A 24,176-nucleotide genomic window follows, 5' to 3' on the forward strand; every position below is an offset into this window, starting at 1 on the left:
AAATAACTGAGAAAAACTCATATATTGCAAAAAGGAAATAGCAAGCAAAGAAAGTGAATACTTTTTATTGCTTTTTATTGTTAAACATAAAACTTGAACATAACAGTAGTTAGATCTTGTGTATTTTTATTGTTGACTCTTGGTCGACAACATGTTGACCGATACTCAACCAACACCCCGGGGGAGGGGGGGGGAGGTACTGACATATATGGGCTATATAGGTATGTGCCGCTGTGAAGGGTATGGTTTTCAAGCAGTTTACTCTAGGATAGGGTATATAAATCAGAGCGTTTGGGTCTAGAATAGGGTATCATTTTTCAGGAAACTGATCAGTTGGTTGAAGATTTTATCTAGACTAGGGAACAGCTACTCTAGGATAGGGGGATTTGGGGAGTTTACTCTAATATAGAGTAGCAAAATTCAGCTGAACTAGCTCTGGTATAGGTTAAGGGTTTCAGGGTCCCAGCGGCACATCCCCAACCAGAAATTCCTAGAGTACCCCCCCCCCGGGACCAACACACAGTCGAGTGTTGATTGACATGTCAGCCAGTGTGTTCATTGGCATGGGGGCTAAGTGTCAGCTGACATAAAGGTGGACACGTTGACTTATACTTGGTCTGTATGCTGGCCAACACTTGGTCTATACCGCAAGTTTTACATTACAATGAGCTGTTGGCAGGTCCTATATTGTAGATTGATAGGGGCAAAGCTGCCAAAGAAAATTGATGCCCAGACAATGGAAATTTATAATAATAAGTAGACAGGAAATGTAATCCCACAATAACAGTTGACTATGCAGCAATAAAGTATTGGGTGGATGTCAGTGGGTTATTGGTTGACAATATCAGCCAAGTCTCGTCTATTATGTTTGTGGGCATACCGTATATAATTATGTTGGTTAACTCTCTGGGTTGACTTATCAGTCAATACAAATTTAACATGTCAGTTTAGCTGACATTAGTCAACTAACACTCGGCCGACTTATTTCAACCAACATATATCAACAGAGACTTGGTCAACATGTTGACAGATATATAGTCAGCTAATACGCCGACCTAGTATTCATCACTATTGGCTCACGTCGCCAATAGTATACTCAGCTGAGGGGTGCCCAAATTACACAATATCCCAATAGTTGATCTATCCTTAGCTTTTTCTCAGTACAGATGGAATTTTTTGTTTCTTATTCACTGGGAGGATGGGACACAAAGGTTTTATCCCCTAAAAGTCTTAAGTTTTGAAGTGGAGAGATGCCCGTGAAAGTACAGCGGATATAAGTTTGTTGACAGTTCTCTGAATCCTATATGCTTCAAGAGGTTTTTTGCCAGGCACTCTCGTTTTCCTTTTTCCTTAAAAACCATCACTTTTAAATTCCAGTAGCAGTTCAATCTGGAATGCACAGGCACTTTAAAATAAGTTTTTGAGGGCTATAAATAAATCATTCAAGAAGAAACAAATCATAATTACATTTTTTTTTGCTTTTTACATCATATTTGCAGTATGTGTAGTTAGTGAGGGTGATGTAGTCAGTGTAGACGCATGGTGCAGTAAGTCTAGTCAATTATTTGGTTGGTGGTCATTGGTATGGTCACCAAGTTAACTTGTATATTAAGGAGGTGTGCAGTGTGGTAGACCTTGAAGTCGTAGCTTTGAAAAAATTTGTGTATTTAGTGCCATATTGTCAAGTGGTTATACTGAGTTGGTCTAGTCATGGTTAGTGTAGAGGGTCTTAAAGTCAGCATTCATGGTCACTGATGTAGCTGTTTTCACCATTTTTGGAGGGTATTGTAGGTGTGTTCAGTGTGTTAATGGAAAAGTTGGTGTAGACCATGTAGTCGGCAGTCCAGTTAGCCAGCATAGTCAATGTTGGTTCCCAGATATGATCTCAAGGGATTCTGGCCGGAATTGACATGGAGGATCTTGCACATGCCATGTTGGACCAGAATGTGTGGAATAAGATTGTTCGGAGCATCCTGACCGAAGGGGCTGAATGATGATGATGATGAGATGGTGTTGCTAGACAATATATCATTGTAGTCTCAGAAGTCCAGAAGTCACTTCTCTAAACTTTCTCCAGCTATGACACTTACTCATGAATTTTTAACTTCTTGGCTGCAAAAACTGGATTGCCAACGAAAAATTAAAAGACTATTATGGTTCTATTATGGACTATTAATGTTCTTGCTCGGAAAAATCTCAATCTGTTCTAAATCTGTAGACCGAGGAAACAATACGTATCAAACTATTTTATTAAGGGTCACTAAGGCTAAACTTTCTGTTCCATAATTGTCTCGTACTGATTTCTCTATGAAGAAGACTTAAAATCAGCTACAATGGGGCAATTCTTTGGAATAGTTTCCCACTGGATATGTGGTTAAATGCATGGAACTCTTGAAAAGCAGGTTATTTTGTTCTTAGTTTTACAAAGAGTTTCACATGTACATAGATATGAAAATGGTCATTCCTATTATCATGATGAGTTTATTGTGCTGAAAAGAAGATTACTTTTAATAGTTTTGGTATTAGCCAGTGAGTCCCTTCTCTTAGATCCACCACTGGGCAGTATTGCCATTGAAGTCTGTGTAATGTTGTTGGGGGTGGGGAGGTTACTTATGTCCCTATTCTGAATTTCAAAACCAGTCATTTTGTGTATTGAGGAACAAGCCAAATTGTCGTTGGAATTTTACTAATGTATTAAATTTTGTTTTTTTCTCTGTCACTGTCACTGTCACAGTTTCAATCCATCTTTCTGTTGTTTGTCATCATTTCTGCTGTCCTATGTCACTGTTTCCAGGCCACGTGACTTGTCCAAATTTTACCTTAACAGGGCCCCATTATACTGTTTAGTACACCAACTACACTGATTATGACTATACAGCTATACTAGCCTGTGTAGTAGGCACTAGGAAGAGATAAGCGTGAAAAAACAAAGCGGACCTTTTCTTTTTTGCACCCATTTATTTTTCTACAGCTATACTAATTACACCAAATGATAATAGCTTTTTGTGGCATCCATCATAAAGTTTTCAATCCTTGCCAGCTTAACCTATCTTTACAAGTGCCTATACCCTGCACTCCCCATCCTTGTGACTACAGTCAACTCTCGCCTTGCGGACACCCTGCTTTAATGTACACCCTGGTAACATGAACAGCTGCTAAATCCCAGGAAAAACTAAATTATAGACATTTGACTGAAATATACTCCCACTACTATGGACCCTATCTAATAAGGACACTAACTCAAGGTCCCTGGTGTGTCTGTTTTAAAGGGAGTTGACTGTATTTACTTTCCTCTCCAACCTTTGTCCCATCCTAACCTTCTGTTTTCCTACCCACCATGCAACCTGCATGGTAGGCACACTGTAAGAAATATGAGGTATGAGATAATTGCGTGATGCATGTGGGAGAGGAAGAGAATCCTTCACTGCCACTGTTCTTACGTGTGCCCTAATGCTCATGTACCAGTGCACCAGTTGTAAATAGGCTATATACCCTGCTACCAACCTACCACCTTGGCAACCCATCTGTCTCCTTGTTTACCTACTGGCACAATTCCCTGCTGATATGCATACTGAAGTAACATGAAAGTAACCAGGCAAGTGAAAGTACAAGTGGGTGTGTGGCCAGGCAAGATATGCTGATAGGTATGTACATTGGCAGCCACAGGCTTTCAGCCAGGTGATAGGGGAGGGACCTCCCTATTTGGTCACTAGGGAGATATGCCATTGAACAGGGCATAGCTTTCTTGCAACTCTATCCTGAACAATGGGCACATGTGAATCCAAGATAGCCCCAAATAGAACTTCAGAAAGAAAAAGGCACAGCGCATATTTATACCTGCTGTTCTATTAAGGATTTAATGGCAAAAATGAGTAAAATACTTTCTCCACTGTGCTAAAAAGGTGTTAATGCAGAGGTTGTTATCCTATTCAGTTTAGATATTAATATAGCTTAGGTTTCCTTTTTTACTGAGTCCTAAATGTTCTCCAGACTCTTAATTAAGGGCACCCATGTGCCTTAGCTCGGGTCAAGTATCCCACCTGGCTATACTAAGCAACCAGGAAGGCAAGTGGCTGTCAAACGGACAGCTAGAAAACCAGATCAGTAAGTGGTTGGGTCGGTGGGAAAGTAGCTGGGTATGTCCTAGCAAAACCTTTGACACTTTTTGATATTTCTTTACCGAATATCACCTAATCAGCTCTCTATGTAGCTAGGTAGTTGACCTATGATATAGGCAAGTATGCAAGAAGTTGAATTAGAAAGGTAGTAAGTAAGTGGATTCGAAAATAAGTGGATGAGTGCACAAAATTGTAAGGTAGAAATGTAGGTAATTAAGTGGTCATGAAGAAAGATAATGTAAGACAGCAGGGTGCAAAGCAAATCATTTCTACAGGCAAGCTGTAAAAATGATTTTTACTAGCCCAGACGTCATTTCAACTACCCCCAGATGCTTTTTGCTGAGCAGAATTGATTTCATAGTTCTAATCTGTTATTTGAAATGCTCAAAAAATGTTACTTGCCCGAAAGAATTCACTAGCCTGATAGCAAAATCCACTAGCCCCGGGCTATCGGACACTACTTTCTTTGCACGCTGGACAGCTAAGATAGGTTGCTAGGTAGAAAAAAGGCAAGTGGTTGTTAAGTAGACTAGCAAGTAGGTAAAGATGGAAATTAAACTATTATGTCACAACAACTTTGTTTAAAATAAACGAAAAATACCCTTTTATTTTATTGCCAGAGTATGTTATGCACAGCAGTGGCCTTTGAAATCCATTTCATCTTTCAAAAACATTATTGTTAAAACACTTAAGTTATATTCTTAAGTTAAGCCACTTAAGATGAAAATATAAACATTATGAGCAAAAAATATAAACATTGCGAGGAAATGCAGTTTAAAACTTCTACGGCTTAGGAACCTTCCACATCATATATATCATATGTGAATTAATGAAACTGTACATGTACAGTGACTACTACCTGTTACAATTCAAGTAATTCCTTAAGTTCTCCAATAACATGTACAAATGCTGCTTTTCCTCATTCCTAATAACTCTTCAACCACTACCAGGAGTTAGTCAGTTGGAACCAGCTAATAAAAAAAATTCCACTACATCTTGCCTAAACATTACTTGTGAGCAGGAAGCAGCAGATTGTTGGACTAAGTAATCTGGAAGCCCTCACTTCAAGTTCTGCCCTGACCGCTAGCAGGAAGTACAAATCTTGCTAATACTTAATGACTGGTTTGCAACCGTCCAGTTGGGATTCTTAACCCTGTTATTTTTTTTATTTAAATCATTTGATTTAGTCACTGATGGCTAGGCCTGATATATAGCACCTGTGCATGTAGGGGGTAAGTTATTATTTTTTATTTATTAGCAGTACAGTGCTCAACATGAACCTACTTAAATTGAATGCATGTCTCGTTTTCCCAATGTAGGTCACATGATCATGTGCTCTACAGAACAACCACTGAAATTTCTTCTTCACATTCATTTGTCAAAATGATCGCAACACAAAGACAAAGGGCAAATTCTCTTGTGATCAAAACATGACCTACACTAAGAAAACTTAAAAACACAAGCTAAGGACACTATTTCAGGTTGTAACTTTTAGGATTATCAGGTTGAATGGAGGATTATAGGTTTAATGAACAAAAAATACATCTCTCCATGTGCATCAGACTCTGTTGTAAATTTCCTTGCCACCTCTGTACAACAACTATGACATGAGAATGACCAAATTTTAAGTTTACTTCAGAATGGGAATAGCAAGGCGATAAATTTTACAACCTCTGTCTGAAATCATCTAGATGCCATATCACCTCTATTTGGCTCCAACCAAATTTCTCTTCTTTTAAGTAACCACGTGACTCAAGGTTTGACTGGACTGTCAGCAAAGTAATGCTGCCGAGCTTCCAGTGACATACCCACTTGTTTGCCTGGGATATTGTTCTGACATTGAGAACATCTCAGGGGCACCCAACGACGATTTCCTCCTGTATACATTGAAAACGCTTTTTAGGTTGTCCAAAGTACTTTTAGATCTCTAGAGATGAATTCTGAGCAGCACTATAAAATTTGTGTCTGTTTGGTCTCATAGGGAAACTTGAGTCTTTTCAATATTGTAAGCGCTTCATTATTTTATTTCCCAAAAATTTTAGATGCACTTTGAAGTTTAACAAAAGTGAAAATTTTCTGATTCCTCTCACCATCAAATTTCTGAAACCGAAAATTATAGGTTTCCTCTTTTTACAAAAAATAGCTTAACCTGGAGAGTGAAATGTGAACAATTAAACTTGAGAAAATTGTAGGGAATTTATTTCATAAGCTTCTAAACTTGTACATCAATGGAATGGTGATCTAGAAAGTTTTAACTGTTGTCAAGCTATAGAAAATTCTAAGTAAAATTTGTTTCTCCAAACAAATATTTTACAGAAAACAGTCATTAGGTGCCCCTGACATATGCTACAGGCCACAAGAAACAACATAGATTGTTTCCGCCACCATGCTTAAAGTCAAGCAAACATTTCGTAAATGTTGGTGGTAAAGACTGGCTAAGGATTGCCTCTGTTGCTGGCAACTAATTCTGTTCTCATATCCAAACAGAATCCCAGGTTGTGCTGGTCGCTATGTCACAGATAGGTCATAAGAGAACAAGGCTTACAATACTTAGTGGTCCCATAAGTTAATTCAGGAAAAAAGACCAGCCATGGAATATATGGACTGGACTAAATTGACATAGATTTTGCTGTGCAACACAGACATCCTTAAAGACCCACTCACCATCCTTGCACAGTTATGCTTGCTCTGCCAAAACTTGAGATCGCATTTGAGACAACAATCTTAGTTGTCCATTTCGGCTTTTTATTAGCCAAGCTTGCACAAATTTAATTGTTTAGCAGCAGCCATATGCCTTTTTGGGGGAGCAACATTGTCTGAAAAATCCTCTTGCAAGCACCCAACAATAATTCCCAACCACAATTTCCAACCAACATCCAAAATAATGCTGCTCGTACATCACGTAAATGATAAGTCCTCTTCACTGTCCGAGGACAAGTGCATGGGTGTTTTTCGTCCAGGTTTATACCTGGTATTCAAAGAAGGTGCTGCACCTCCTCCTGCTCGTAATCTGAAAATAAAACAAACAAACAAACAACTAAGCCAGTTATACTTCACCCAATAACCTGTAAAATAACTTAAATATCTTGCCTTGGACAGAATATATTGTTGTTGTTGTTGTTGTTGCATTGTAAGGAGAGATAGGTGAAAATTTTGTTGTTTGCACATTTGAGACACTAATATATCGTTATAAATGACATATTCAAAAGTTGTGTTTTTGCAGTTTTTTTCCTGAGGTTGCGGGAATATTCAATCTAGTATGAGGAGGAGTATGAAGTCTGGACCAGGATCTTAAGAGCAATGGTCAGGCAATATCGAGCAATGAGTGGCAAGAGTTGAAAAATCGATTTCTTTCATTTTTTTCTCCATAGATATCTTTTGCATAGATAAGAAACGTGATGTAAATTGCTTCCACCAAAAGCCTTTTATTTGCAAGAAAAATAAGAATATTGGTTTTCGAGGTTGGAGTCTCAAACTAGCTTAATTTTTAACCTGAAATTCGCTAACATCAACTTTCTTTGCATTCACAAACAAAGCTGCACAGAGAAATTTGGACACTTTCCATCAACAGAACAACTCTTTTTCATTCACTAGAAGATACTTTCAGGGAAATAGCAAGACTCATTGAACTGAAATACTTCAAAAATGAGGAATAGGCTTTCATGATATCGAAAACTTAAGTTTATTACTCATTTTTGACGGCAATATTTAACTTGTGGTCTAACTCCAAATTTTCTTCATCCTGGTTTAATAAGTCACACCTTTAGACATTCCTCTAGTAAGTGAGAATAATATAGACAAATAATTAAGTGAAAGGTTCCTCCTTGTGGTAGATACATATTACTTAACGCTGCCTGCCCAGCACAAACAAATTTTGCTCAGTTGCCCACTTCTCAGTTATAAGGGTCTAAATATTCTCCCACTCGCTGGTCATCTTATTATTTATTTGATTGGATCAAGAATAAAAATGTATGGTGGAATAACTTTCTCTCAAGTTTAAAGGCTGTTTTTCTTACCTTGAATTTAAATGTTCTACTTCAACTCTGTAACCTTCAGCTCGTTCAGTTTGTTCATCTAAATTTCGTTGAAGTTTTCTTAAGTTGTTTGTTTGTGCATCCAACTATAACCAAAGCAAACAAGCCTTAGAGAAGGGAAAGCTAACATTTACCAGCATATGGGTGGGTAGGCCTCAGCTTGCCTGGTGGAAAATACCGTTTTACCAGCTAGTATGTAACACATGTAGTAAAAGAAAAATGGTGATGGTGATAGTGATGATGATGATGATGATGACAGTGATGAAGAAGTAGTGTAACTGTATTAAATGGTTACCAGAGTAACTATAAATCAAAATTAATTTTGGGTCCTATTAAGTGTGAGTCATATATTCAAGAGGGGAAGAATGTAGGAAATCAACTCCTTCCAACAGTCTCTTTTCACCCAACTACTAAAGCATTGGACAAAAATAACCTTTCTCCACAGCTAGGGCATCTCAAAAATAGGTAATTTAAATTTTTTTAAGGTTATGGCAGCTGGGGTACTAGACCTCAGGCCCATTTCTCCCTTTTCTGCACAGAGGACGTCTGATCCCGGCATTTGCAAAACATACCTCATCTTCAGCTTTTGTTAAATCAACTTTCAACTCCTCCACTCTTGTTCTCAGTTTCCTTACTTCATTCTCATGTTGATCCAGCCTCTTTTTGGAATGAGCTAACTCCTCAGCCTTGAAAAAAAGAAATCAGTTCAGGTGACCTCCAAGATGAAAACCTCCGAAAAGTGCAGCTCAGACTACCTGCCTAACATACATATTAGAGAGTTTGGCTTATAAGTTGCAAAGCAGAATTCAACTGCAGCTAGCCAACACCAGATGTTCATCCTAAAGAGGCATCTGCCTGGGGTGTCAGTTTTGAGAAGGAGTGACCCCACTTTACAATGGCCACTTTCTTCTGCCCTTAAGGTGGCCACAATAACCTGCAACCAGGCTGCACTTTTGATGTCACTTTGACGTCATTGGTTCAATATGACAAAATTCTTGCCAAATTCAGTCAACAGTAGCTTGTTATGGTGAATTATGCGTGTGGTTTTAACCAATCAGAAACGGGGAGATATTTTGAATGAATAATAATAATATTTACTTACACTGATTTAACAATGATACTAGCTCGCAAATTTGGCTCGGTCAGTCAGGGTTCTAACAATACATGCCTCTCACCCCAACTGTTTGGCCACTACCCAAAGAGCACTTTGTATAGTTAATATGGATTATGTACTTTGATAAAAATAACCAAAATTAATGGCTTTTCCATTACCTTTTCCTGAAGCTGCTTTCTCACTTTGTTATATGCAAACTTAAGTTCTTGCTGCTCCTGTGAAACAAACATCCCAGACCATTTTCAATTCAAAATACATACCCATGCATTTCCCCAGTTAGAAGTTCAAAATTCATTTACCTTAATTCATTTCTGGGAATGGTTAAGTAGAGTGAGTCTTAATGTTCACAAGCACATCAAAGAGACACTACTGGCTAACCAAAGAAAATAAATAAAAAAACTTCTTGAAATTGAAATCATTAGTGTCTCTCTAGTGAAAGATAGGTACTAGCATTCTGGTAGGTGATTACAATACGAAATGGAAGGGTACAAAAAGAATAGAAGATGTATAAAAGTGGGGTGTTCTGACCCAAACCATCTGAAAACATGAGAAGGAGTCAGCAAATGTCATTATTAAAGAATCCACGAAAGGTAAGCTGCACTCATTTAAGTATAACTATGTAGAGTGAGAACAAGAATCATTTAAATAAAATAATCTAAGGACATTTGCATGTAGCAGAGTTCAACATGTTGCAGATGGCTGCATTGCTGCAAAGGAAAAGAAGGTGCTTGCCTAATAAATGCTTACTTCACAGCAGGGGGGGACCACTGTAGTGCGAGCAAAAAAGTTTTCCTATTTTCAAAGGTGCTTCAGTAATCTTGCAATAGGCATGCCAGTATCTTTAAAAGATCCACGAAACCATGCACCATAAAAATAAATGCCAAAGCAGGTGTTGGAAGCATTGGTGAAAAGTTTTTCTGTATAATTGCTGAACCGTCTGCCGCCAGAAGAAGGGATATGTTGTTGCAGTGGGGCAGACTTTATGTTTAAGCTACCAGAAAAGACTGAAAGGCAGAGTTCAGTCAAATTTGATTGTGAAGAAGGCAGTGAATGAAAGTGAAAGGTGGTAACACAATGATGGGATCCAGGCAGATTAAATTTGGGGAGCCCAGAAGAGATTGCCTATAATTGATTCTTGCAATCAGTAAGTGCCAATTCCAGCTTCTTAGGGTTGACATCAGACATAGAAATAAGAGAACATACTCAATATGATAATGGAATTGTCACCACAGGTCCAGAAATCAGCCACACAATACCAGGCTACAAAACTACCATGGTCTTGCACAGCTAATGTGAAAGAATTGGCAAAGTCATAAAATTCAGCAGGGGAACTTAGCAAACCAAATGGGAAATGCAGGTCTAGAAAATTCCAAACCTCTGTTAACCATTGTTGCTAGCCAGATTTGTCTTGGCTACTGGCAATTTGTGGATGTGCAAGTATATCCCAAAAAGTGAAATCCTATTAAGCCATTAAAGTATAGCGTGTGATATGCTGGAGGTAAGCAGTGACCTGGTCAAGAGTGTCATATTTGATAGACATACAGACCTGCACCCACACCCACCGCAGCAAACAACTTGAGTAGCGTGGTTAGGAAAAGCATGTGAATTTGCTTCGCTGAAGAGCTAAGGTAAAGGAGAAGAATATTGTATTTTGAGAAAATGTCAGACTGATGTTTTAGTTTTAGCAAAATGACACATCTCTAGAGAGCACTAGAGGGTGATCTAAGGGGTCCATATGCAGGTTAGAGACATGACCATTTAGTTACATTGCCATTAAAACATAATTGAAGAGACAGTAGACACTTGAAGGAATTACCCTAGTTTTCTCATCGAGTTGTGTCTGCAGCTGTTTAATGTCAACACTTCCTTTTGATGTCCTACTTGAGTCACTCAACTGTGCTGACAGATCCTGTAAACAACATGAGTTAAAAAAATATATTAAACAGCCCACCACACTACAGACTGATAAACAGGACATTAGACCCTGATTGCTATCAAAAATGTTGTTTCAGATCAAGGGTAAATTGTTTGGCTTAGTTTACTTATCACTTCTAAAACAGTGAGTTTTCTCCTGCGCCATGGGATGTGACCTGTAATTTAGGCCATGATCACACTATAACAGACCAATTTTTGTGCTGGCGCAGATAACAAATCCAGGGGTCAATTTGAAAGAACACTTAGTATGGCTATTTTTTTTTTTTCAAACTTAGCCACATGGGAAAATTACACTTGTCAACTTATCCAATCTAAGTATAATGTTAACAGCCATGGTACAAAATGAGACAAACCTTTATCACTACAAAGTTCAAAAATTGGACCAAAAGTGGTCCATGTGCAATGTTATTGCCCATCTGGTATGTTTTTTAGATAAGATAAATGCTACATGGTATAGTGTGAAACTTGGTCAACCCAAAACTTATCAAGTGTTCAAAAATGTCTCATGTTACTCTTGTAAGATAAATACCGGTATGACTATTATAAGCAAAGCCAGTATCTTCCAATAATATACATGTACATGTTGTACTTCAAAATGACATTCTGTTACAGTGCGACTGGGAAAACCGTGAACACCTGAAATATGCCCAGAATGTTATTTCTGTTCAACCATGCATCCGAAATCAACACCACAGAGTGTTAAATGTAGCTAAATAACATTTAGGCAAAGTTAAATTCGAGCAAATGCCACCACTGGTCTTCCTAATCTGCAGTATGTGACCTATGGGGTGGCCTCCAGGGGTTTTGCAGGGTTTCAAGGTTCATTACTTTATACGTGCAGTGTTATCAGCTGATCTTTATAGATTAAAAGCTTAGCTATTGCAAATCATTGCAGATTCTTGCTCAGTTTTATTGCCTTTTATTGCCCTTTGTTTTTGCACGAAAACTTATTGCTAAGATAATGATGTCCAGGTCAAAACGCAACAGCCAAGCGGCGGCTTTTGATGCCATGATTTCTCCAGCTAATATCGAGACATTGGCAGCGAAACTTAAGTTTGCCTAGTACAAGTTCATCTGAACCACCAGCAACATCCCAATCTCCAACTTTAAATTAGCTTTCTCCCACCTTTTTGGCCTCTGCTGTAAGTGCTGTCAAGCAAGCACTAGCAGCCGAGAAATTGCAAGCTTTGAATCTGCCTGCGACGCCTGTAGCTAGTTTTGCCATGAGCTTGCCGATGACAGGCCCGCTTGGGGGCATTCCTGGTTCGTCTTTGTCTTCTGGGATGCCCAAGCATTGGTTCTGGCAGCCTCTGGCGTTGGTTTTTGTCTGTCACTTTGCCTGCTACCACTTCCACAACCCAACATAGGCCTGATTTTGTTGTACCTGCATTTGTCTCTACACTTGCTGATTCCTGCTGTTACCTCTTCCACCAATACCACCGCCGTGACTCCACTTAGCCTCAGTTGTATTTCTGGGCTGGTCCAGACACCTATTTTGCATCAGCCGTTCGTGGTCAGCCCTGGCTTTTGGCCAGTTCCTGTAAAACTTGTGAGCCAGATCATGGCTGGAAAGTTTGTTGAATTGAACGAGCTACTTTCTGCTAACTTAGTGTTAAGTGAACCCCAAGCCTCAATTACTGTTCTGGTGCTAACGTCGACACCAAAAAACCAGTTCGTTAGAGGCCTTTCCAGTGTATTGCCTTATTTCATCGTCCCATTTCCCGCATCACTGGGAAGATTTGTTGCAATATTAGCTACTTATCCTCCAGACTCACCACCAGTTCACTGGTTTGGTTATTGTTTGATTGGGCTTTTTGCGAACACGCTGCTGTAACGAACCTCACAGGTTGGTCAACCATTAACATGCAGTTATTTCATTTCCATGAGGCTGGGGCATTTTGCGCTGGATGGAATTCGTCACGGGCTTCAGATGAGTTAACTGAGCCCTGTGGCGCATTGTCTTTGCTCATTATTTGTCAGTCCTAGCCTGCGAGCAAGCTCTCCTATTTGGGCGAGTGAAGGGAGTCTCGCGAGAACGCGCGAGCGAGCGGAGAAGCCGCGAGGGGCAGGGGAAAGGAGAGCTTCCAACGATCTCTCATAAAATTTCATTTGTACTTTGCCCAGACGAAGGGAAATACCATTGGCTGAAAAATGACATTCCGGAAATCAAAGTTGATTGATAACAGGCTAAGCTGGCACCCGCTTCGTCTGTGTGTCAAATTTGGTTCTCATGGGGATCAGATTGGTATCGAGAACTTGTTTCAGCTCTCAAAGCCGACGGGCTCATTTGATGTAATTGGGCGCAAAGAGAATCAGTGTGAGCCGAGGGTAAGTCGGACCGCGTCTGTAGTTCTTGTGGAAGGAAAATGAAAACCCTTCATCAGTCGTAGTTGTTTGTGTCAAGCGCCTTGTTAAGTTTTGAAAACCGGGAAGGTGAAAGTGAAGAGTGATTCAAGTGCTGTCTTCCAACATCGGTTTCTTTGCCCAATTAAATTATACTGGGAACATCAGTTTGTTCGCCCAATTGAATTATACTGGGTAGAAAAATTCAGAAACATGTACTTGACAGTGTAGCTGTGTAGCTTGACCGTAAAGAAGGAAAAGAGAAAGAATTGGAAGCAACTGGAGTAAAACTTAAGAGAACCAAGTGCAGGAAAACCCTATTCTCCAATTCCAGACGGACAAATATATGATGTTTTTGTTGGTGATTGCGATGGGGAGTGGTCTTCTACATAGACTATGGGCAGTCTCTCTTTCTTCTGTAGTCCATCGAGCAAAACGCGAGACACGCAAATGGCCACGAGCGTGCATTGCTAAATCTGAAGAAAAAGAGAGACTGCTCGCAGTCTATCTTCTACACTGCAGTATGGATGACTTTTCAAAAGTAAACGAAACGAGAATCAAAGTAGTGAGTTCTTATCTGAGCAGACACGTTGAAGTTCGGTGTCCCCATGGAAAATAAATCATATAAGTGATAAAAAACATTGCTTTGATGTTGTTGCGAAAGCGATTTATAAATGTATAATTCTATGTCCTTGGCTGTCTAAACTTACTTGACAGGGAATTGTCACTTTTTTAATCTGCGGCACTTTTGCAGTGACAGTTTTCACGCTTTGCGGTGTCCGGGGGTTTCCGGGGAGGTAATAAAAATTTATGAGAGATCGTTGCAAGCTCTCCTTTCCTCCGCCCCTCGCACGCGCCAAGAGAGAATGAGCGAGGCTTGCCCAAATGGCAGAGCTTGCTCGCAGGCTATCAGTCCTGGAATGGGGGCCACTATGTTGCTCCTTCCTTATCATGCCGCTTCACTCACAAATGCTCTAGTTGCTTTGGCCCGCACCGCATTGGAGCTTGCCCTGTTGAGCCACCAAGCCAATCTCATCCTTCTTCCAAGCGGCAAGTTGATTGTTCCCCTCCTCGTTCTAGCAGCAAGTCTAGGCACTAATGGACTCAATTGGACTTGTTCTTTGTCGCGTGTCTGCCCTACATTAATGTTAGCTTGTTTCAGGTTGGAGGACTTAAGCTTTCAAGTCTAGGCCTTATTGGACTTATTTTAGATTTTGTTATTGTTCCTTAATCACTTTATACTCTTGTTTAATTAGTTTGTTTCAGGGTGGTGGCCTACCACATGTACTAGTTGTTCCATGTTGACTGTCCCAGCTGTTTATTCTGCAGGGTTCGATCTGATGGGGCTAGTTATTTACCTTTCTATGCTTTACGTTCTTTTCCAGCTCCTCTACCCCCAGTTTCAGCAGTCCCTCCTCTGCTGGCAGAGCAGTTTGCCTGGGAGTTGCGACTCCACCCCCAGCGGCAACAGGTTGAATTTGCGCTGAATGGAATTCGTCAAGGGGTTTAAATTGGGTTTTTGCCCTACTCAAAAGCTCAAGTCTGCCAGGAGGAACAAGGCTTCTGCTACTCAGCATGCCTCTATCATTGACGCGTATTAAGTGAACGAGGTTTCCCTGGGCAGGGTGGCAGGCCTGTTCGATTCCCTCCCCTCCCAACCTCCAAATTAGTAGCTTTGGTGTCACTCCAACAAAAAGCTCCATTCATCTTCAATATGATAGCTGACATGGTGGAGGGGATCCTCGTTCATTCTTATCAGATCCCTGATCTGCTTCATTACCTAGATGACTTCATGACTGTGGGCCCCCCTGAGTCATCTCAGTGTGCACACAACATAAGCACCACTATAGCAGTCTGCAAGTGTTTGGGCTTGCCTCTTCACCCAGGCAAGTGTGTGGGCCCCTCGACTGTGCTCGTAGTCCTTGGTATTGTTGCTTGTCTCCCCACTGAAAAATTGTTGGCCTTCAAAGAGCTTATTACTTTGTGGCTTACACAAAAGTGGTACAATAGGCAGGATCTAGAATCTCCTATGGGACATCTGCATCAGGCAGCAAAAGTGGTTTGGCCTGGGACAACTTCTTACGCTGCATGATAGACCTTTTATGCTGCTTTCGAAAAAGAGATCACCCACTTTGTCTTAACAGGAAATTTCACTTGGACCTCCTGTGGTGGCACCACTTTTTCTCAGACTGGCATTGTGTTGGTTTTTGGCTTTTCCCAGGTCTGGTCCCAGAGGCAGATGACGAAGTGTTGTCTGATGCAGCTGGTTCACTTGGTTACGGAGCCTATCTAAAGGGTTACTGGTTTGCAGGTTCTTTGGCGCCTTCTCAACAGGCAGTCTATTGCTTCTAAGGAGCTCTTCCCAGTCGTCATTGTTGCTCATGTCTTGGGCCACATGTGATGCAAGAGGCAATGATGTGGTAGTCCATATTCTGAATGCTAGGACCTCTGAAGTACCTAGTTTAGTATAGTTATTGTGCAGCCTGCTTCTCGCTGCTGCCCATCATAGTTCTCCTTTTCTGCTCAACATGTGCCCGGTGTTAACAATCAGATAGCTGATACTGTCTCATTTTCATTAGCAGGACTTCAGGCAGTTGGTTCCGAATGCACAGCTTCATCCTACTTGGATCCCTCCGGAACTTCTGCCGGGAAAGCTAAGGTGCCAGGAAACTTCTCCACCCACAACTTTCACACAGGGGCTGTACTGTTCAGCTCGCAATGGAGTACCTGACCATTTAATACAATCTATGGGCTGCTGGTTTGGCAATACTTATCAGCTTTACATAAGGACGCCAGCTGAAGCATTAGCTGCCCTTTCCAAACAGTTCGCCTGACGAGGTTCTTAGAGTGCCTGCAGTGCCTTCTTAGCACTCATCTCTGGTTCCCACATCATTATCTTCCTGGGTCTGATGTTCGGGACTTGCCAGCCTCTCTAGGTTTTGTGTTGTTGTGGTTTACCATGGTTTTAGGTTATTGGTGCTTCGGATTAGGCTGGGGATCAGAGGTGCCATGTCACCCCTGTTCACGAGTCCCTCTATTCGCCAAGCACCTGGAGAAGGGTTTTGATTGGGTGGTTCCTGAATTCCAGGGTTGCCATGGATACCTCCCTGTGGCTAGGGCATCTGGCACCCTGCTACCCTCTAAGGCACCAGTTCCCAAGCTCATCTATCGGTGATGAGTTTAACTGTTGTTTGCGTGGCAAGTACTGTGTCGGCTTTGGATTTTCCGCACAATTGATTTAATTTCAGCTAATTCTGGTCATTTAAGCTACTACTACTCATAAGGAAACAGAAAAGCGCATGTATTTGTCCTTTCACTGATCACTAGCACTCCAAAGCAATTGTTTCTTTTAACGTATGGCGCCTTCACTTATTCCTGTATTATCTACTTCTCTGAATTAAAACAAGTGAATTCCACAAAAAATAGGAGCAATTTATTGAACGATGAAAACTTATCAAAACTAACTCAATAGTTGGCCGATAATTTGGAACCAATTTCACAATTTAACATCATTTTAAGCAAAATTGAACATTTTTCATTCTTTTGATTTCGCTTAAGCCGAACTCATGTTTTTAACGGTCATTCAGTCTGCAGTTTAATGGCATGTGAAGTCCTCAAACTTGATGGGCTTAAAAACAATAACCATTCCTCGCATATTTTAGGTGTTCACGGTTTTCCCGGTTGCAATGTAATGGTTTGATTCTAAATCTCTTTTTTGTTCTAGCCCCAATATAAATATTATCATCAATAACTACAGTGAATAACTAGGGGTAGGAGACAGAGGAAATAATGAAGATATTTGCCATAATGAAAAATTAAGGCTAGGAGACAAACAAAATTGGGAATCACACTCAGTTGACAATATTTTAACCTGAATTATTATTCTGAACTAATAAATAAAATAAAAATACACATATCCTACTACAATAATGAATATGTGAAAAACAAAAAACTGTATGCACATCAACAATCAATGGTTTGCTGCAATTATTTTATGTATGTATGATACCTCAATCTGCAATCGCAACTTTTTTATTTCCCTCTCTAAGGCCAGTTTATCACTCTCCAACTTCTCACGCCTGCCCCACTCTTCTGTGTTCTCCAACTGTAATCTTTCAATCTGTCAATAAAATATTTACACAATTAATAAAGTTCCACCATCATGTAATGGGTCAATTAGCTACATTGTAAGTAATGCACTTAATTAAGTCATCGTTGTACAATGCGATGAAATTATATTTTTGCTTCCATAGGTGGTTGATTTTGCTACCTTTAACTAAAAATATCCACAACCAAACTATTCTTGTTTAGACAGGGTGACAATAGAAGTAACAAGAACGCTCTTAAAGCGTTACAGTCTTACTTGCTTGAGATAGATAAAAAGTGAAGAGGTCATTTATTCTACTCACAAAAAGTTTTCACTTCCTTCTTTATCGACGGTCGAGTATTCTTCAGGATATTTACTTTTTATATCGTATTTAACAATGATTAAGTTGTGTATAAATATTGGTAAATGAAAATCGAGATAAATTACATCATTGCAAGAGAGAAAAAATAGTCCTCTGGGAGGACATGAGCTTACTGGCAATGAATAGTCTGTATGAAGAAAAGGGTAATGAATTGAGATTGGCCAGATTAATTTCTTTGCTATTTATGTCCATTCGTAATTTGTTTTGTTTGAGGTGATTTTGTCTTTTTATCTTAAAGTAATTCCCTAATTTTAGCAACGATTATAAAAGTTATCATCAGTTGTATTGCTAACAGAACTTCGTTTCCTCCAACTCAACCTGTGATCACAATCATGACTTAAAACTAGATGCCACTCACTTATTGCCATTATCAACCACTGCCGCTTATAAGCCCTGCCACTTGTAAGACCCCCCCCCCCTGAAAGAAAAATACTCCTGGTTATAAGTGCCCCCGGATATAAGCACCCCTCCAAATGTACTGAAGTGAATTCAACTTATCAGGGATCCATATTCGCAGTCGTCCAGTCGTCCCAGACGACTACAATCTTGCATGGATGATTGAAATAACTCCAACAGTCATCCTTTCAGGGCTTCTGATATTTCGCGCGGTCGCGGACCTGCGAAATTCAGGTATTTCCGCGAAATCCTGCGAAATTCCCAAAAAAACGCAAAATACCCCGAAATCCACCAGAAATATTTCTAAATACATGTCGGCAAAACATATTTAATACTTATCTTGGCTATTAGACCGGTTTTATTCACCCCAAACGTCCAAATTTAGCTTGAAACTTCGTCACTGCAACGAGTAAACAACGTCCCAAAACTACCAGGCATTTTTAGATGAACGTTGCGAAAAACTGGGCGCTAACCATAATGTTAATGGCTTTAACATTCGCTCATTTCTGGAGCGAACTGTTGTTGAAAGAGCAAATGATTATCCCTGTTTAAAAAAACGTTTACCAACGTTGGTCATATCGACACAAAATTGATCGATTTTAGCGAAATTTGCCAAAAAAAAAACCAGCGAAATTGGCCGTTTTTTACTGATTGTTTCTTGGCGAAGTTTCCCCCCCAAAATTTCCCCTGAAATCGGCCGATTTTCCTAAAAATTTGCCTCTGAAAATCCTTCAAAAATTGACTTTTTTCCGCTAAAATCCCACGAAATGGGCTGATTTTTCTGCGAATTTTGACTTTTCTCTCGCGAAAATCGCCTGAAATCGGCCGATTGTTGCGCGAATTTGGACTTTTTTCCCGCGAAAATCCCGCGAAATCGGCGGATTTTTCTGCGAATTTGCCCCTGAAAATCCCGTGAAATTTGTGTTTTTTTTTCCACGAAATATCAGAAGCCCTGTCCTTTGGAAGAGTGAGGTTTCACTCAACCACAAAATCTTTCCAAAAATTCTTATATGATTTTATTGTGTACATTCTACCTGTGCTCTGATTACTTCTCGTCCACTTAAAACTTTTAGAATAACAGGGAATAACACACAACTTTTTTATGGAATGAAATGGTACGTTTGTGCGCCATCTTTGATGGTACAGTATTTTCAACGAAAGGATTGCAGGCCCAGTTTTCATGCTGACAACCGTTAGCATTTTTTATTTTGTGAAGAACTACATTCAAGGGCCATTTGCAGAAAATGTGACAGCACTCATCAAGATTTGGCATTTTTTAAAGGGCATTTTGCCACCTTTGGCTGAAAAAATGAGCACAAGCTGCTGCCTTTTACCGGGAAAAAGGTAAGCGTACCCTCTTGCCTTCATGCCAAACTGACAGACTGTGCAAAAGTGGCTACTTGTAAAACGTAAATAAAAAGTGCTTAGCCTCAAGCCTGTAGCCTGTTTTACTTTACAGTTTAGTTAAAGCCTCTTATTAGCAACTATAACAGAAATCAGAGGCATATATGCTTCTGCAGAAATAAAGTGCAAATAAAAAATGATCAAGCTGCGCACAATTTTATCACCATTCTTCCTATATTGAAAGTCTGATGACTATGATAAAAAATGAAGATGGATCCCTGATTTATTATCATGTTTGGAAGCTTATTTAAAAACCAGTGAATTTAACACATTTTAAACAGCACTGCTATAGCTTTTTACTACCCTCTGTTTATTAAGCCGGTAGCCCTCTTAACACCCCTTACAAAGATGTATAAACCCAGAGCTTCTACGCAGCAGTTTATGGCATTAGTATTTCAATTATGCACTCAACAGTTGAGCTACAGCTCATGCAACAGAATTCAAGTTTTGAAATTCTTGGATGAAAAGGAATTTTAGTGCCAGTTCGTTTGATTTAACTGAATAAATAATTTTTTTACAAGCAAAGTTTAAACCTTACACAGTTCCTTTCCCTTACCTCCCCTCTTAATTCAGTGATTTTGCGAACATTTTCTGAGTTGTTGCCTGACTGATAAGCATCCTCCTGGTCAACTTTGAACTGTTGTTCATGTTTGCTTCTGAGTCTTGCTACCTGTAAAATAGATCCCATTTATGACAACACATGATAAGTTGTGAAAGTGAGTATGATGCTCGCATTTTAATAAACAACCTAAACAGCTGAAAAAGAACCTAACAAAATGTAGCCTTGACCAGGATTTTCAAGCTTGAATTTTTCAGGTTCTTTTTCAACTGCTCAGGTTATTTATTCAAATGCAAGGATCATATTCACTTTGATATATTCATCCCCGGTTCAAACTATGAGGCACTTCATATATTTTCATTCACATTATAAGTTGTTTGGGCCAATTAAGAAGCCCCAGGAGTGCCTTAATTAGCCTATTCTCCCCTGGGGATTTTGCCATTTAAAGGCAGTCTTGCCATTTTCTGGTCACTATCTGGCCAAGAACAACCAAAGCTACCCAAAATGTTGTTTACAAATCAAATACTACACTGGCTTCTGTTCCTGGTACTAAATTACTACTTTTCAACTTAACACACCCCAGGAAGACCACCGGGGTAGTGGGGGGGGGGGGGGGGAGGACACTCAACAAAGTTTTATATGGGTACACTATGCTCCGATCCTCCAATCCCTTACCCTTTTATATATCATTTTTGACAGAAAATGAACCCCCCTTATGGTGTCAATGTCATGTCGGTTGAGTTTACTTTTTGTTGAATCTCTTCTTTGCTTAGAGAGTAGGCCACTCAATTACTTGGGGACACTAGGAACTGTCAAGTGTCACCTTGTCTCATGCCCTCCTTCCCATGAAAGTTAGGATCTGACGACGGCAATGGCAACCAACCTCAAAGTCTAAAAAAAATGGCACAAAACAACAACTCTGCATATGCAGCACACTTTTTTGTATATTTCTTTGCCATAACTGATGTGAAAATGCCTAGTTTCAGTTTTAACGAAGGAAATAAACAAGCCAACGCGAAACTCTCCCTCTTTCTGATCTTGAATACGGTTCTCAGGAATACAGTTCCAGGAGAGTTTGCCTTTGTTTGACAAAGTAAGTGAGTTGGAATAATTTTATTGCAATGAAGATTGAAAGAAGGTAAATTCACTTTTTACAAGACGTTTTTGCTGCCATCACTGTCCTCATTCCCAAGAAGAGATATAGGGAGGATATGATCACAGGTTAGATCAGACTATAAGGACTTCAAGCTGTGGGCACAGATTTCTGGATAGAATTTATGTCTGACAAACCTCTTGAGAAGCATCTTGATATGAAACCTTAAGCTCCTCATTTTTCAGCTTCAAAGCAGTGAAATCAGACTGGATGCCATCCAACTCCGACAAAAGATTCTGCTTTGTACTGAGAAAAAAAACATGAAGGCATTGAAATTCAAACATAGTGCACACTCAAAACCACTGCAGGAGCTAACTTAAAATAAAATGTTGGTAAATAATGCGAGGCGCATTTGGTTGTGTGGGCAAATTTTTCAATGATCATCAAGTCAAGATTGCGTGTTTTTTCAACATGTATTTGGATCCACGTCATGGAATCATTCCCAACAGCTAAAACAAAAGAAGATTTTTTGCCCTTCAAAAGTACTGTTTATATCATTAATTCAACAAAACTAAAAGGTGCCACATGCATGCACATTACAAAGCCCCTTGCAAGCACCACACAGGGTCTTTAAGGGTGTTTCGTGTGAAAAAGATTGCAGAAAAGGTTAAACACTTGCCCACCAACCTGACTTAATTGTCATCACAGAGAGAGTGAACACAAAAAATAATCACATAGCATGCTCCTGGGAAATTTACACTACTAGATGACAGATTTATGGCTAAAGTTACAAAATAACGTCTTGGTTAATTTTAATGACAAAATGACACCTTGCTTGCTTATCTTCCAACCAAGAAATTTTCAGGCATTCCATATGGGAGTAAAAAATTCTTGGAATTTCAGTCATCTTTCAGTTAATCAACAAACAGATTCAAGCAAAAATGCTTGTTAAGTCCTTTTGAAAACTGAATATATTTGTTTCTTCTAGTAAACTATGCCTGTTTTCAGAAAACCAAGTCCTGTGAATGGTAATAATGCAAGAGGTATATACCGGGTATTTTGTACGTTCAACAAATTACTTTGCATGTACATAGATATATGCAAATTACACCAAAGGGTGTCTGAACTTATGATTTCCTGTTACAATACTTTTTTTTGAGTGTTTAAAAATGCGAGCACCGGATTCCTCACCTTCTTTCCGCTGTCAACAGTTTCTCCGTTTGTTCCAGTTTCATTCGCATAACTGTAAATTGTTGAGAGCTCTCCACGTTCAAGTTTTCGTCGTATGATTTTTGTTTTCTAGCACTTTGTCGGCTCCTTTTGCGTTCTTCTGCTGGAACAGAAAAACTTCTTTCACGATCAAAGCCTGTATCGTCCACTTTACTTTCATAAAGCTCATTCTTTTGTAGTATTTGTTCAATAAATTGTTTCTCTGCCCCTAATTTGGGCACCGTAGCCTCATAAACACTAGAATTCTTAGTCTGCTCACTTCTGTCAACAAAATCTGACGATTCTTCTTTGAGTGAAGGTTCGACTCGAGCCGAAGGAATCAGTCGTCTGTCCTTTTTGAGTTCCCTTTCCAGCTTTTCAACTTCTTTCTGAAGTTTCGTCTGAGTTTCTTGAGCTGCCAGCCTCTCTCGTTTCAAATTTGAGATTTCTTTCGCGGCGGCCTCAAGCTTGAGTTTGAGTTGTCGATTTTCCTCCCTTGCTTTATTTCTCTCGGCGCGAACTTTACCCCATTTTTCTCGCCAGTTTGCGGTGCAATCCGACCACCATCGCATTGTCTTTTCCATTTGGCTAGCTCTTGCTCGAGCTTCTTCTAGCTCCCGTTCTCTTAGTTCATCTCTGGCGTCCAAATCATCTGTTTCTGTAAAGGGAATTGGAAGATCGCCCGCAGACTTTGCCTTCTCGTGTCGCGTAGGGTTTACAGCTTGAACTTGTACGCCGGCGCCGTTAATATTCATGCTGAGCTCAATTAATCGTAGTAACTTTTGTGAAATTTCAAGGAGCTTACGGCCAGCAAATTGCCCAAGTTACAGAGATAACTATAACCTCCAAATACTGTTATGTCTTTCGTTACAAAGATCCTGAACTTTCCTTGAAATAAGTTTGAGCTTGATTTTCAAACACTTCGCCTGACGGCCAAACGTGAATTAATCAATAGTCTGCACTCCACCGTTTCAAATCACGATAATGAGTTAACAAAAACTGTCAGAGCATAGAAGTTAATATGTTTACATCATATCTCAATCAGTTTGTCAAGGTGGCTGTCAATTCAGCAATCTCCCGCTAAAACTCCAGCGATTACCATCTCCAATCTGCCGTTCACGCCAGCGATGGCGGAGGTTGATAGTGTTGATGTATGCAATCACAAGTTGTAGTTCACACGTAAATCAGTTAGTTGAAGACCACGAGGAACAAAATGATTAGCCGGTTCGCTAAACGTTAATGGCTGACCTCAGTACAAGGTCAAAGAAACAAAAACAAACATTAGCGCAAAAGGTCTCATGTGCGCCGCCATTGTAGTGGCCGTTTTGGAGCTTCTTGAGGGTGTCAATCAATCGCATACCGGAAGTGTACTACCTTCGCAATTTTCACATCTTCCGGTTCTGTGGGGAAAGTAGCTAGAAAACGGACATGCAAAAAATCCATTTCTCTTTTAAAAAATCGAAACATCATCAAAGTTATGTGACCTACTAGCCTAGGGGACG

At 39.8% G+C, this 24,176-nt stretch overlaps 1 protein-coding gene across 1 annotated transcript; it reads right to left on the reverse strand.

The window, feature by feature from the left end:
- Positions 1–6,607: 6,607 nt before the first annotated feature.
- Positions 6,608–23,569, reverse strand: LOC140928453 (coiled-coil domain-containing protein 102B-like). Its single transcript, XM_073378206.1, has 9 exons — positions 22,657–23,569; positions 21,663–21,771; positions 20,370–20,483; positions 17,554–17,664; positions 11,083–11,175; positions 9,425–9,481; positions 8,725–8,838; positions 8,135–8,238; positions 6,608–7,128 (listed from the first exon to the last, which is right to left on the reverse strand). The coding sequence occupies exons 1-9, from the start codon at positions 23,427–23,429 to the stop codon at positions 7,017–7,019; spliced, it is 1,587 nt and encodes a 528-aa protein (XP_073234307.1). The 5' UTR covers positions 23,430–23,569; the 3' UTR covers positions 6,608–7,016.
- Between the last annotated feature and the right edge of the window lie 607 nt (positions 23,570–24,176).

Source organism: Porites lutea, chromosome 2 (genome assembly GCF_958299795.1).
Source record: "Porites lutea chromosome 2, jaPorLute2.1, whole genome shotgun sequence".
In the NCBI taxonomy this organism is placed as follows: domain Eukaryota; kingdom Metazoa; phylum Cnidaria; class Anthozoa; order Scleractinia; family Poritidae; genus Porites; species Porites lutea.